General features: G+C 43.0%; 1 protein-coding gene across 16 annotated transcripts in view; it reads right to left on the reverse strand.

Annotated features, from left to right (window-relative positions):
• Positions 1–15591, reverse strand: part of LOC101162652 (focal adhesion kinase 1) — a 45195-nt gene that overhangs the window by 20274 nt on the left and 9330 nt on the right. For 4 of the 16 annotated variants that reach the window (XM_023959829.1, XM_023959828.1, XM_023959827.1 and 1 more), the window contains exons 1-2: positions 3525–4344; positions 791–1038 (exon numbers count right to left, since the gene is read on the reverse strand). In XM_023959829.1, coding sequence (XP_023815597.1) covers positions 791–1038; positions 3525–3648 — 372 coding nt within the window. In that variant the 5' untranslated portion in view covers positions 3649–4344. Of the gene's footprint in view, positions 1–790; positions 1039–3524; positions 4345–7253; positions 7281–14322; positions 14430–15591 lie in introns of those variants that run through there. The other 12 variants (XM_023959835.1, XM_023959834.1, XM_023959838.1 and 9 more) reach the window with 10 other exon arrangements.

Genomic DNA, 15591 nt, shown 5'->3' on the forward strand with positions numbered 1-15591 from the left:
TCGGACAGAAAACAGTCAATCAAAGAAAAGCTGGGGGCAGAAAAGGAAAAGGCTTTTTTTCTATGATGAAACTCTTCTGTCACACATCACACCTTTTTACACAAATGCCATCCCACCTGCACTCTCCTTCACTTCTTACCACTCTCCATTCCTCTGGACTGCTCACCCTAGATACTAGTAGATACTAGATACCTCCTGACCACCCAGACCATCACACCTTCCATTTCTATCATCAGACTGACTCATCACTATGATTCTTTTTAACTCCACTACACTCCTACCAAACTCCTCCTTTCAGATAACTCCTCCATTTCTCCTCCCGTCTGCCACCATGACAGAACAGTTTGAACCCTGCTCCTAAGTTTCTGGCCTTGCTACTTTTCCACCTGGTCTCCTGGACACACAGCATGTCTACCTTCCTCCTCTGCATTATGTCCACCAACTCTCTACCTTTTCCTGTCATAGTTCCAACATTCAAAGTCTCTTCTTTCAGTCCAACACTCAGACTTTCCTCTCTCTACTTCCCCCCCTCTCTCTACTTTTCTCTCTCTCTCTCTCGCCGCATTATTGCTCACACTCGTTCTATATTAATAATAGTGATCATTACTAAGACAATGGTAAAAAAATAAACTCATTTAACTTTTTTTGAGAAACAACATCAAATTAAGTGCTGCCCCCCCCCAACACACACACACACACACACATTCAAATATGTTCTTGCTCATAATGGGTTCCCCTAATCATGGTGTAGCATTGGACATAAAGGCCAAATACATTTGGGTCTTCTTACCCTGACATCAGTCGCATCTCCATATCTGATATTGGAAGACCAGAAGTTGTGTTCTATGTTTGTCTCAAAGTAATGGAAAACTTTCAGAACCCGGTCCATGGAACCAGCCATGGTTCGGTCCGCTCCTCCTGTACTCAGCAGAGACTTGGCACCTCCTAGGAGGATATTATTGAGGTGGGGGTCAAGGTAAGCTGTTGCCATGGTTTTCCCAGCTGCTGCCGCCGCCGCTGCTAGGTATCTGTCATATTCTGTGGAGCAAAAAAGAGAAAATCGGAGGCTTCAAAAAATGGATGAAAACGTCATTTTGAGAAACACAAAAGTCTAAATCAGGAATGTGAGAAATTGTGTGGCTGTTTGTTTTTATTGCTAAGGCTTCCTGTGCTGAATTAATAATGGTTTGAATATTATTTTGGCGTTTAAGGAGTCTCACACAGATCAGAGTTAGTACCAGTCTGACGGAGCGGCTGGTCCAATTCTGGGGACTAGCAGGATTTAGTCTGGGTAGGACAGATTCCAAGCAGTGTCCGTCCTACCCATTGTGGTGCCCTTGAGCAAGGCCCTTGACCAAATGTCTACTTAGAATGATGACAAAGAGAGAGAACTCAAAATAAATGTTCCCAAAACAATTCAATAAAAACCTTTCAAGTTAATCGGCCAATTAACAAAAACTCCTCATTTCACTTTGACTGCAACCACTGAACCATTTTTATTATAAAACATTTAACTCTAAAAGTAATAACAATAATGAAGTAAACCTTATTGTCTTTGGATTTAATCATGAATAATACAAAAACTATTAAAAAAGCAATGGCTGCTTAGAAGCACAAGAAAATTAAAAATGATGCATAAAGATGACACATCAAGTTACAAAGGATTCCAGCGACTCAAGACGTGTTCTGGTTGTTCATGTCAATGTCTTTGTCTTAGACGTCTGGTTACAGACTCTTTCCCAGTTACGTTTTTGTACAGCAAGTACTGTCCGCCTATCACACACGTGCTGTTTTTGGCAAAGCAAAACACAAAGAACAACAAGATAGCAGAGAGAAAACACACAGTCAGGGTCATTATGTAAGAACGCACGTCAGTTATGCAGAGAGGACAATACACCTCGGGCTGCCATTTTTCCTGAGAGAACTTCTGTCATTGACACATTTCCTGCTGTTTGCCATAGTTCACAATCACATTGTGTCAGTGCTGAGGCCAAAATAAAAACTGAGATAAAGACACGAGCAAACACTTTAGGTTTCATTTTTGTCCTCCTTCTCTCCCTGTTTCATTCCAGTTTTGTCTTTTAAAGACCCGCTCAGATGAAAATGCTGTGTTGGGTTTTTTAATGTGTTCTTGTAGAATTTTTCTCATGATGGACATAAAGAAAATGATGATTAAAACTGCATTTCTGAGTTTTTCTTTATTTAAATCGTTGTGAATCAGCAGATGACAAAATGCCATATGAAAAAGATCGTATTTGTGACATAGAAAATAGGCTGGGCGGGGCCATAAGTGCCCTGCTCCGCCCCTTTCTGATCATCCACCTGCAGATCCGTCTCTGTTTTCCTGGTCTGAGCTGGAATCTGGATCAGAACTGGACGGACGGATCTGATGTTGCTGCTGTTTGTGTTACACAGCTAATGTCGGGCTGGGGTTGCTAGAGGCTGTAAGCTAGAAGGTGAAAGTGTAAACAAATGGGTGATGGGAAGTGGAGCAGGGTTGCTCTGTGCCAACGGTGCTGACCACAACTCAAGGCCCGTACACACCGGGACGAATATTCGCCAGGCGTTATTCGCCAGCGTTTTTCGCCACGTTTTTTGTGTTCACACCCAGGCGATTTTCGCTGACGATGAGCCGAGCGAACATGCAATTTCATTCCGTGACATTAGATGGCGCTTAATGTAAAACAGAAATACTCCTGTACACAAGGTGGCGCTGCGCAACTTTAGGCTTCTTAAAGTCGCTTTTCCCTCAGAAGAAGAGAGTAAGTATTTACACGCTTGTCAGAATCAAACAAAGAAAACATGAATATTTCAAGCACCAGTAGCTCCAGCTGGTGCTTGTTAAGGGGATATTTTAGAATGTCCGTCATTATTTCTTCGCGGCAGTGTAGACGCTACTTGGCGTCTATCTTCTTCGCTGGTATGTGTGCTCAGCAAGGCAGTTTTGTGTTTGAGCGCCCCCAAGTTGTGTTTTACTGTAACTTCAGAAGCTCCAGACACGTGTGCAAAAGCGCCATTCTCATTGGTCGAATAGATTTCGACGCGAGGCGTCAAAAAAAAAAAAACGAACCCGAGACGTTTTTTTGTTTTTTTTTGACGCGTGGCGTTTTTTCGCGTCGGTGTGCACACTCTCATTGGTGCCCTTTGTTTAGTCACGAGGCGTTAAACGTCGGCGAAAATCGCCGGCGAAATTCGTCCCGGTGTGAACGGGCCTTCAGACGTGAATCTCTGATATACCCCTGCCGCTCTGCAGAAACTATCACAAGTTTTGGGATTTTGGCTAAAAACGGCATCATCATAAGTAAAAAACCACAGGGAAGACTTTGAAAACAAACACACACACACACACACAATTGTCTAGAAGGACAGCGGAGCTAACCAGAAGAAAAGCAGAGGGCAGCAGATTGAAATGACGACTTCTTTGTGTTTTTTAACGGGTCACTTGTGAAAGTGTTGGTGGTTCTGGGCGTTTGGCAGCTTAATGCCTTCATGCCCCCCGTGTGTGAAGGAGAATTCATTCATACCTCTGTCCCAGCACCATGGGAAAGGACTACAGCCACTTCTTGTCCTGGAAATGCACTTCTGTGTCTCGTTGTGATTGTCTGCACCAAACACAGACACACAACCGGCTGCGTCACAGCCTCTCATCACACTGAGGTCAAATAAATAAATATGCAACCATCCAGACAGCCAAGAGACTCCTCTGACATGTTCAACCAAAATCCAGCAGTAGAACAGAAGAAATCCTCCACACGGGTACAATCTTCAAATATTCCAGGTTTTACTATCAATACTTTGTGAGAAGAATGAAAATGTTCTAACTACGTAAAAGAGCTGAACCCTGAACAGCGTTGTCCTCTTTGGATGTTTTAGGAATCTACACAGAATGGAGAAGATCCTGAGGGAAATCCATCCATCCACAAACGTCTTCGTCCACTTTAGTCCAACTCTTCAGCAGCACATCTGATGGAAACACTTCTGCCAGTCAATGAAGCAGGTTTGTCGTGGAAATGCTGGGAAAGGGTTCTTCAGTAGAAATCTTGACTTGTTTGAAGATGGCACAGCTGCTGGGAACCCACATCCTCCAGAAAAAGTCCAATCCAACTTTTACTTAGAAGCTGCTGAGTCACCCAGGGTTCAGAGAAAAGACCATTCTCCTGCACGGAGCAGCAAACACAACGTTCTTCTGTTGGAAAGGTGGAAACAAAGTGAAGGACGGCCAGAAAAGAGAGGAAGCGGAGGACAGAAAGAACTGCAGGGATTGTTTCAGGGAGAATAAGAGGAAAAGGAGGACAGAGCAACAACACCGAAAGACAGAGAGGAACCGGGGAAGCGCAGAATAGAACAGCAGGGGAGTGGGAGGAGCTAAAACACATTCATATGCTAATCACACCCCTCCAGTTCAACTGAAAACCCTCCCACTTGAGTGTCTGAAGCTGATGTCACCTGTGTTGTCAAATACAGTAAAACTACGCTGAAGTATTTTCAAAACCGTTTCTGTTTTTAAACTTGTCCAGCAGCTGAGCAGTTAGGAGCTGAAGGCCTCTTGTGTTGGACAGATTTTACCGTTACAAAAGGGGTTATGGATCTTCTGACACACAAGGAGTGCATTAGTATAAACCCCTTCATGAATTTAGGCTAAACTTTATTCATATGGACTACATCTGTCTCCTTTTTTGTTGGACAGAACAGAAAGAAAGACGAGGACAGAAGGGATGGATGTTGGAGACAGGTTAAATGGTAAATGGCGTGTACCCGTATAGCGCTTTTCTACCTTTTTTACCCAAAGCGCTTTAGTCACAGACCCGTTCACACATTCACACGCATTCACACACTGTTGCCGGCTCTGCTGCCAAACACTGGCGCCAACCTCCCACCAGAGGCAAGGTGGGGTTCAGTGTCTTTCCTAAGGACACTTCGACACATGCAAGACGGGAATCAAACTGATCAGAGGTCGAACGTCATTTCACTGCACCACGCCCCCCCAAGGGGCAAACGAGAAGGGGGGAAAAGGGGAGTTAAGGAAATCTGGAGGATGATTACAGAGGAGGTGGTGGGGGGTACAATCACTAAACAACAAGATGCTGGAGGATTATCATCTTCACTGTCTGGTGTACATGTTAATCAGAAGGGGCGGGGCCTGTCCACACACATACTCAGGTGTTATAAATACACCTGTTGGCTCCAAAAATAAAATCATGTGAACAGGAACTCAACACAACTACAGTTCACACATATGCACACAAACCGACACGTGAAGCATTTCATTCTGTCACGCATTCTACTGTCCTCAGGTGGGCTGACACCTGTGCTCAGGTGGGCTGACACCTGTCCACAGGTGGGCTGACACCTGTCCACAGGTGGGCTGACACCTGTCCACAGGTGGGCTGACACCTGTCCTCAGGTGAGCTGACACCTGTCCCCAGGTGGGCTGACACCTGTGCTCAGGTGGGCTGACACCTGTCCACAGGTGGGCTGACACCTGTCCTCAGGTGAGCTGACACCTGTCCTCAGGTGGGCTGACACCTGTCCACAGGTGGGCTGACAACTATGCTCAGGTGAGCTGACACCTGTCCTCAGGTGGGCTGACACCTGTCCTCAGGTGGGCTGACACCGGTGCTCAGGTGGGCTGACACCTGTGCTCAGGTGGGCTGACACCTGTGCTCAGGTGGGCTGACACCTGTCCTCAGGTGAGCTGACACCTGTCCTCAGATGGGCTGACACCTGTGCTCAGGTGGGCTGACACCTGTCCACAGGTGGGCTGACAACTATGCTCAGGTGAGCTGACACCTGTCCTCAGATGGGCTGACACCTGTGCTCAGGTGGGCTGACACCTGTCCACAGGTGGGCTGACAACTATGCTCAGGTGAGCTGACACCTGACCTCAGGTGAGCTGACACCTGTCCTCAGGTGGGCTGACACCTGTCCTCAGGTGGGCTGACACCTGTCCACAGGTGGGCTGACACCTGTCCTCAGGTGAGCTGACACCTGTCCACAGGTGGGCTGACACCTGTCCACAGGTGGGCTGACACCTGTCCTCAGATGGGCTGACACCTGTGCTCAGGTGGGCTGACACCTGTCCACAGGTGGGCTGACAACTATGCTCAGGTGAGCTGACACCTGTCCTCAGGTGAGCTGACAACTGTCCTCAGGTGGGCTGACACCTGTCCTCAGGTGGGCTGACACCTATGCTCATGTGGGCTGACACCTGTGCTCAGGTGGGCTGACACCTGTCCTCAGGTGGGCTGACACCTATGCTCAGGTGGGCTGACACCTGTGCTCAGGTGGGCTGACACCTGTGCTCAGGTGGGCTGACACCTGTGCTCAGGTGGGCTGACACCTGTGCTCAGGTGGGCTGACACCTGTCCTCAGGTGGGCTGACACCTGTCCTCAGGTGGGCTGACACCTGTGCTCAGGTGGGCTGACACCTGTGCTCAGGTGGGCTGACACCTGTCCTCAGGTGGGCTGACACCTGTCCTCAGGTGGGCGTTTAAGCTCAGCTGAGGTGGATGAAGGCATGGAAAAAGAAGGAGAGTGCCTGGCCGTCCCCTCGCAGAGACCCCCGCTAAAGGGGTCTTGAAAACCTGCCAAACCAGCTGTGCGGATCAGTGAAAGCTGATTGGCTGACGCTACCCTTAGAGGGACGCGCTGAAAGGCCAACACACAGATTTTTCTCCTCTGTAAATCCGCCGGAAAGGTTTCAACTCCACCAATCACACAGTCGACCTGTAGCTTCTGAGAAAGCAGACTTCTGTAAGTGAGCATGTGATCATTCCATACGCTAAAGCCCAGAAATAACAAAAAGAGCTCCAACGGTGTGACTGCACATCATTGAAACACCAACATCCATAAGGATGCATGTTAAAGTCAACCTAAAGGAAATCAAACCCTACAGCTTGAGCTCCACATGTTTGCTTTCCTATCAATCTGATGGAATCGGGGGTGGGGTGGGGGGTCTATGTGTGTATGTTTGGACAGTTGAAAGCCTTCTGTCACACCACCGGATGTTGCCATGAGGGGGTAGAAGCTCTTCTGGGACCACGCCACGTTTAGGTCTAAGTACAACCATCATCACTTAAGAGGTTTGTGTTGAAAACACTTTTTTATAAACCGAAGAAAAGATGAATTATTTGATTCTGATGAGGGGGAATGAATGTTTAGTAGCATCAGTTAAAACAACTGAGCGGTCTTTCCTCGTTTTCTCCTCTTTTCTCACAGCTGGCAGCAACCAGCCGGGGGGGTCAGCAGCTCACCTGTGTAGAAGGCAATCCTTGAAATGTCTGAAAGAGAAAAGAAAAAAGAAGTGGTCACCTTTTGGCTGGACCACTACTCTACAATAGTACTAGTATTGTAGCCTGTTCTATGGCAGTAAACACAGATCAATCAGTGTCAAGCTTCCACAGGGATATTGATTTTTGAAATCAATACTCCATTGTTGTATGATTTGCTCAGGTTCTAATTTGCTGAAACGTCATTATTCAAAGGAGTAAAGAGCTGCAGCAGGAAGTGCTTTAGTTAGCGTTCAGGTCCAGCAGCTGTGAGATGAGGAAGTCATTTGACCTTTTAGCCTTTGGTGGAAGGAAAGCCGACAGACGGAGGAAGCTTTTCCACATCCACAGAAACCAAAGTGGGTGTTACACGGAGACCCGTGAAGCATTCTGCTTCCATCCACGTAAATGGAGATTTAAGTAGTCTGTGTGTTGCAGCATCTAACGCACTGATGTACGCACAAACCCACAAGGATGAATAAGGCTGACAATGATGTCATGACAAACAGAAAAACACAAAAGGAGAAGTCAGTGAAGTGACTTTTATGGAGCCCAGAAATGAATTAAGAAACAGATTTAAAATTAATCTACAAAAAGAAAGCCTCTCTAAATGTTAAATAGATCTTTACCACTAAAATTCAACACACATTTGAAAAATTCATCTATTTCTAGTGGAAATCCTTTATTTAAAAAATGTTTCATTTTATAATGGATATAATATTCTGGAGTTGGCCTCATGCACTTAAATCCAATACTTTCAGTTTACATCCGGCTTTCCTCACAGCAAATAACAGCAGCAACATCCCTGTGACCCAGAAGTACACTATAGCAGAGTAGAACACCAGGATCAGTGCACGGTCTGACAGACAGGAAGGGTTTGCTTGGAGGAAGCTGATTCGCTGTGACGACCGCTGAGGGGAACAGCCAAAAGAAGAAGAAGAAGCAGGAGTGAAAGGCGTAGAAACCTCATCCGTTTGTTGTAACAGTCAAACTGCAGGCCTCCAGATCCCACATGCTTCCAACTAACCAGCCGCCGCAGCTTCTTATTGTTAAAACACACCTGATGCAGGTAATCAGCAGCAGAGAAGGCGGGGTTTCTGCAAAAGCAGCAGGCTGTTGGCCCCCCAGGCCTGGGTGAAGTGAGAATATGAGGCTCTCTGTAGCTCTTCTTCATCAGGAAACCATCTCAGGGCTTTTCATACTTAGAGCCAGACTTGGATCTCCTGGCAGGACTGAATGACTAAGGAAGAACTGACTGTGACCTCTGTCCTCCCTGATAAAACTCACTGGACTGGGACGGACGGGTCATGTTCACAGGACGCCCAAAGGTCACCTTCCACGCCGCGTTCTGAACAGTGTCCTGAAAGGTGGCCACAGACCAACGGCCGACCCGGTGGAGGGATAAAGATGGACCTCCATCCTGCTACATGCAGCAGCACAGGCAGACGGCACATCAGCCTAAAAATGGTATCCAAGTTTGATGAAGAGGCAAGAAAACGGAGTGGCCGTCCACCTACTGGTGATTACCTCATGGTACAGTCGGATCCCACTGATAACTGCCAGGGGCTCAAAAAACCAACTACAGATCATGTAATTGATAAACTAAAGGCATCTTAATAGAAAAAAGCCCTTCAGGACTTCAGAAGCATTTATTTGATAACTTATTAACATTGGGGCAAAATGCCATAGTACTGATTTGATTCATTTTAATTTACAGCTTTATGATTTGATTCAGACTTCATTAGTATTTGGTTAAAATATGGATTTGTTTAAAATCCTCATTCAATTATGTATTCCTTTATGTGAATCTGTGTTTGCCTGATGTTTAGCATGTGGTGGTTTTAGTGATCCGCACTGACAGCTGTTCTCTGTACACGTTAATATGAACAATCAGGATTTCTGAGCTACCAACATATTCAAAGAAATGACTCTTAAGACCGTTTCCATCTTCTGCTGCTGCCAGTAAAAGCTTCATACAGGCCCCCGCCTCCGCCCACAAGGAGCTAGGATAGGCTCCAGCAGCCCCTTGACCCCAAAAGGGAATAAACGGAAGAAGATGAAAGAATAAATGATAAGCGCATCCGTCCCATTACTATCACAAGTAAAACAGGTCAAGAATAACTTTCCTAGCAGTTATTGACAACAGTATATTTGCTGGTTGTTTTTCCACAGTCTATCCATGTAAGGAATGATGGAGACTCCCAACAATTCATGAAAAAGCCTTTGACCTTTGCACATGACCTTCACGTTTGTGTCTAAAGAAGACAAAAACAAACCAAAAAGAATTAATTCATGTTTTCCTGACATGACAGAGAAAACAAATATACAGTAAACGGGTAAAAAGAGACGTTAATTGTTCATAAAATGTTTTCTATCTTTTCTGACTAAACGTCAGAACAAACTCCGGTTCAGTAAATTAGTTTAGGATTATCCGCCAGCAGCACAGCAGAACCTCTATCTGCAGTATTTCCAGCTCATTCTAGTACGCAGACCTCCGTCAGGGCAGGACACGGCTGTACAGACGAGTTTTAACCTCAAACATGCTAAGCCCATGTTACCATCTACTGTCAGCACAGAAACTTTAGATTCTACCAGAAAAAACGAGAAAAGAACAATAAAAAGGTTCTTTTAAATCAAAACAGCCTCAAAAATGTTTTATTAAACAGTCGACGCATTTCGGTGTGCTTTTGTGTTCATTTGACCACAAAACAACAAGATGCTGGGAGCAACACACCTGTCAGCCAGGCACACGTGCGTGTCCAAACACACACACACACGCACACGCACAGATGTCACCAACGTGTGTGGAACACAGTCAGAAGATGTTCAGTCCAGTTCTGAACCTCTGAGGCTAAAAATATCAAATTCATGGATCTTTCAGTCAGAAGCTCAGCTGCGTGTTCAGGTTTAGATAAACATTAAGTAATCAATCAACATCTGCATCATGCTAAAGGAAAAGGCTTTGGTCAACACACGCACACACTCCACATAAGTCCAACATCCTGATTAACCCTTGTTCTATCCTAGGCACTTTAACATTGGGAGTTGGGTCATCTAGACCCACTAGACAGTGGGGTCATCTAGACCCACCAGACAGTGCTCTGAACCTTTTTTCTTCAATGATTTGTGATCTTCACTGGTGTCCATGGATTACATGAAATCTTTCCACCTTTATCCACCTTTGTCATGGTGGGGGGGACACCTCAATGGAAGGGGGGGGGGTCATCTAAGATAGCACAAGGGTTAATAAGTTCAGAGAAACGCATGACTGCTCAACCCGTTTATATGTCAAAGAGCACATGCATGTTCACTCAGTTACACATGATTCCACTGCAGAGATCAAGCTAGCCGACCTCTGGAGCTGTGAGCATGTTAATGTATAGCTCTGTCTACAATAGAGGTGTACACAGTAATGTATAGCTCTGTCTACAATAGAGGTGTACACAGTAATGTATAGCTCTGTCTACAATAGAGGTGTACACAGTAATGTATAGCTCTGTCTACAATAGAGGTGTACACAGTAATGTATAGCTCTGTCTACAATAGAGGTGTACACAGTAATGTATAGCTCTGTCTACAATAGAGGTGTACACAGTAATGTATAGCTCTGTCTACAATAGAGGTGTACACAGTAATGTATAGCTCTGTCTACAATAGAGGTGTACACAGTAATGTATAGCTCTGTCTACAATAGAGGTGTACACAGTAATGTATAGCTCTGTCTACAATAGAGGTGTAAACAGTAATGTATAGCTCTGTCTACAATAGAGGTGTACACAGTAATGTATAGCTCTGTCTACAATAGAGGTGTACACAGTAATGTATAGCTCTGTCTACAATAGAGGTGTACACAGTAATGTATAGCTCTGTCTACAATAGAGGTGTAAACAGTAATGTATAGCTCTGTTTACAATAGAGGTGTACACAGTAATGTATAGCTCTGTCTACAATAGAGGTGTAAACAGTAATGTATAGCTCTGTCTACAATAGAGGTGTACACAGTAATGTATAGCTCTGTCTACAATAGAGGTGTACACAGTAATGTATAGCTCTGTCTACAATAGAGGTGTACACAGTAATGTATAGCTCTGTCTACAATAGAGGTGTAAACAGTAATGTATAGCTCTGTTTACAATAGAGGTGTACACAGTAATGTATAGCTCTGTCTACAATAGAGGTGTAAACAGTAATGTATAGCTCTGTCTACAATAGAGGTGTACACAGTAATGTATAGCTCTGTCTACAATAGAGGTGTACACAGTAATGTATAGCTCTGTCTACAATAGAGGTGTACACAGTAATGTATAGCTCTGTCTACAATAGAGGTGTACACAGTAATGTATAGCTCTGTCTACAATAGAGGTGTACACAGTAATGTATAGCTCTGTCTACAATAGAGGTGTACACAGTAATGTATAGCTCTGTCTACAATAGAGGTGTACACAGTAATGTATAGCTCTGTCTACAATAGAGGTGTAAACAGTAATGTATAGCTCTGTCTACAATAGAGGTGTACACAGTAATGTATAGCTCTGTCTACAATAGAGGTGTACACAGTAATGTATAGCTCTGTCTACAATAGAGGTGTACACAGTAATGTATAGCTCTGTCTACAATAGAGGTGTAAACAGTAATGTATAGCTCTGTTTACAATAGAGGTGTACACAGTAATGTATAGCTCTGTCTACAATAGAGGTGTAAACAGTAATGTATAGCTCTGTCTACAATAGAGGTGTAAACAGTAATGTATAGCTCTGTCTACAATAGAGGTGTACACAGTAATGTATAGCTCTGTCTACAATAGAGGTGTACACAGTAATGTATAGCTCTGTCTACAATAGAGGTGTACACAGTAATGTATAGCTCTGTCTACAATAGAGGTGTACACAGTAATGTATAGCTCTGTCTACAATAGAGGTGTACACAGTAATGTATAGCTCTGTCTACAATAGAGGTGTACACAGTAATGTATAGCTCTGTCTACAATAGAGGTGTACACAGTAATGTATAGCTCTGTCTACAATAGAGGTGTACACAGTAATGTATAGCTCTGTCTACAATAGAGGTGTACACAGTAATGTATAGCTCTGTCTACAATAGAGGTGTACACAGTAATGTATAGCTCTGTCTACAATAGAGGTGTACACAGTAATGTATAGCTCTGTCTACAATAGAGGTGTACACAGTAATGTATAGCTCTGTCTACAATAGAGGTGTACACAGTAATGTATAGCTCTGTCTACAATAGAGGTGTACACAGTAATGTATAGCTCTGTCTACAATAGAGGTGTACACAGTAATGTATAGCTCTGTCTACAATAGAGGTGTACACAGTAATGTATAGCTCTGTCTACAATAGAGGTGTACACAGTAATGTATAGCTCTGTCTACAATAGAGGTGTAAACAGTAATGTATAGCTCTGTCTACAATAGAGGTGTACACAGTAATGTATAGCTCTGTCTACAATAGAGGTGTACACAGTAATGTATAGCTCTGTCTACAATAGAGGTGTAAACAGTAATGTATAGCTCTGTCTACAATAGAGGTGTAAACAGTAATGTATAGCTCTGTTTACAATAGAGGTGTACACAGTAATGTATAGCTCTGTCTACAATAGAGGTGTAAACAGTAATGTATAGCTCTGTCTACAATAGAGGTGTACACAGTAATGTATAGCTCTGTCTACAATAGAGGTGTACACAGTAATGTATAGCTCTGTCTACAATAGAGGTGTACACAGTAATGTATAGCTCTGTCTACAATAGAGGTGTAAACAGTAATGTATAGCTCTGTTACAATAGAGGTGTACACAGTAATGTATAGCTCTGTCTACAATAGAGGTGTAACAGTAATGTATAGCTCTGTCTACAATAGAGGTGTACACAGTAATGTATAGCTCTGTCTACAATAGAGGTGTACACAGTAATGTATAGCTCTGTCTACAATAGAGGTGTACACAGTAATGTATAGCTCTGTCTACAATAGAGGTGTACACAGTAATGTATAGCTCTGTCTACAATAGAGGTGTACACAGTAATGTATAGCTCTGTCTACAATAGAGGTGTACACAGTAATGTATAGCTCTGTCTACAATAGAGGTGTACACAGTAATGTATAGCTCTGTCTACAATAGAGGTGTACACAGTAATGTATAGCTCTGTCTACAATAGAGGTGTACACAGTAATGTATAGCTCTGTCTACAATAGAGGTGTACACAGTAATGTATAGCTCTGTCTACAATAGAGGTGTACACAGTAATGTATAGCTCTGTCTACAATAGAGGTGTACACAGTAATGTATAGCTCTGTCTACAATAGAGGTGTACACAGTAATGTATAGCTCTGTCTACAATAGAGGTGTACACAGTAATGTATAGCTCTGTCTACAATAGAGGTGTACACAGTAATGTATAGCTCTGTCTACAATAGAGGTGTACACAGTAATGTATAGCTCTGTCTACAATAGAGGTGTACACAGTAATGTATAGCTCTGTCTACAATAGAGGTGTACACAGTAATGTATAGCTCTGTCTACAATAGAGGTGTACACAGTAATGTATAGCTCTGTCTACAATAGAGGTGTACACAGTAATGTATAGCTCTATTATAGAAACTAAAACACATTTCCCTTGGTTAACCTGGATCCACATCCTTATGAAACACATCTGTCCATAATTGAAAGGTTTAAATTTCCAAAATGACAGAAATAAGTTTACGGGTGAATAGAAAAACAACATTTTCTGAAAAATTCAATCTTTTTCCAAGAAGAATTAAAACCTTGTAATCATACACAACACATCCAGCTCTACAGCATGTCTGTTATAAAAACACAAACATCACAGAATTGGTATTTAAGTTTTTGTTAATGCTTTTAGAAATCAAAAACAGACAAATCTGCTTAAAGTTGACTCTTTCTGTTCTGAGCGACTTTCACACAACACAGTGAAACAAACCAGACACACAATGAATACGAAGCACACACACACACACACACACACACACACACAGCAGAGCTTTAGCTGTTCTACACTGACATGAGGATGAGAGGCTCACCATGGTACAGTCCTTCCATGGACACAGGCCTGATCTGCTGGACGAACAGAAAGAACGGCGCGTAACTTCAACAATCACGGAGCATGAGGAGGACGACTGGGGAGGGACGGATGAACGGGGGGAGGGAAACCGCATAAAGAAAAGATGGAGAGGGGGAGGAGGAGGAGGCGTGTCCCCAGGAGAAAGAGGGAGATAAACAGGGAGGGAGATGGAGGAGAAACAAGTGAGGAGAAGGAGACCTGACGGAGAACCAGACAAAAGAAAAGAGGAACCAAAGGGTTGGCGGGTCGATCCCCGCTCCCCCCGGCCTGCTGTCGTCTCCCGAGCGCGGCTCGTCTGCAGCTCCCCGCTCCCCCAGGGGAGAGGTCAAAGAAGAACAATTTACAATTGTGGGATAAATACAGTAAGTATTATTTTATATAGAAAAGCTAAGGATGATCTATGATTCTACTTTACATGAAAATACTCATTCATCTCAGATTCTCCTTCACAGTCCATTAACACACAAACTTTACAATTTTAAGATCACACACAAACTTCACAATTTTAAAATCACACACAAACTTCATAATTTTAAAATCACACACAAACTTTAGAATTTTAAAATCACACACAAACTTCACAATTTTAAGATCACACACAGACTTCATAATTTTAAAATCACACGCAAACTTCACAATTTTAAAATCACACTCAAACTTCACAATTTTAAAATCACACGCAAACTTCACAATTTTAAGATCACGCACAAACTTCACAATTTTAAAATCACACACAAACTTTAGAATTTTAAAATCACACACAAACTTCACAATTTTAAGATCACACACAGACTTCATAATTTTAAAATCACACGCAAACTTCACAATTTTAAAATCACACACAAACTTTAGAATTTTAAAATCACACACAAACTTCACAATTTTAAGATCACACACAGACTTCATAATTTTAAAATCACACGCAAACTTCACAATTTTAAAATCACACTCAAACTTCACAATTTTAAAATCACACGCAAACTTCACAATTTTAAGATCACGCACAAACTTCATAATTTTAAAATCACACACAAACTTCATAATTTTAAAATCACACACAAAACTTTAGAATTTTAAAATCACACACAAACTTCACAATTTTAAGATCACACACAGACTTCATAATTTTAAAATCACACGCAAACTTCACAATTTTAAAATCACACTCAAACTTCACAATTTTAAAATCACACGCAAACTTCACAATTTTAAGATCACGCACAAACTT

This window comes from Oryzias latipes, chromosome 11, assembly GCF_002234675.1.
Source record: "Oryzias latipes chromosome 11, ASM223467v1".
NCBI lineage: Eukaryota > Metazoa > Chordata > Actinopteri > Beloniformes > Adrianichthyidae > Oryzias > Oryzias latipes.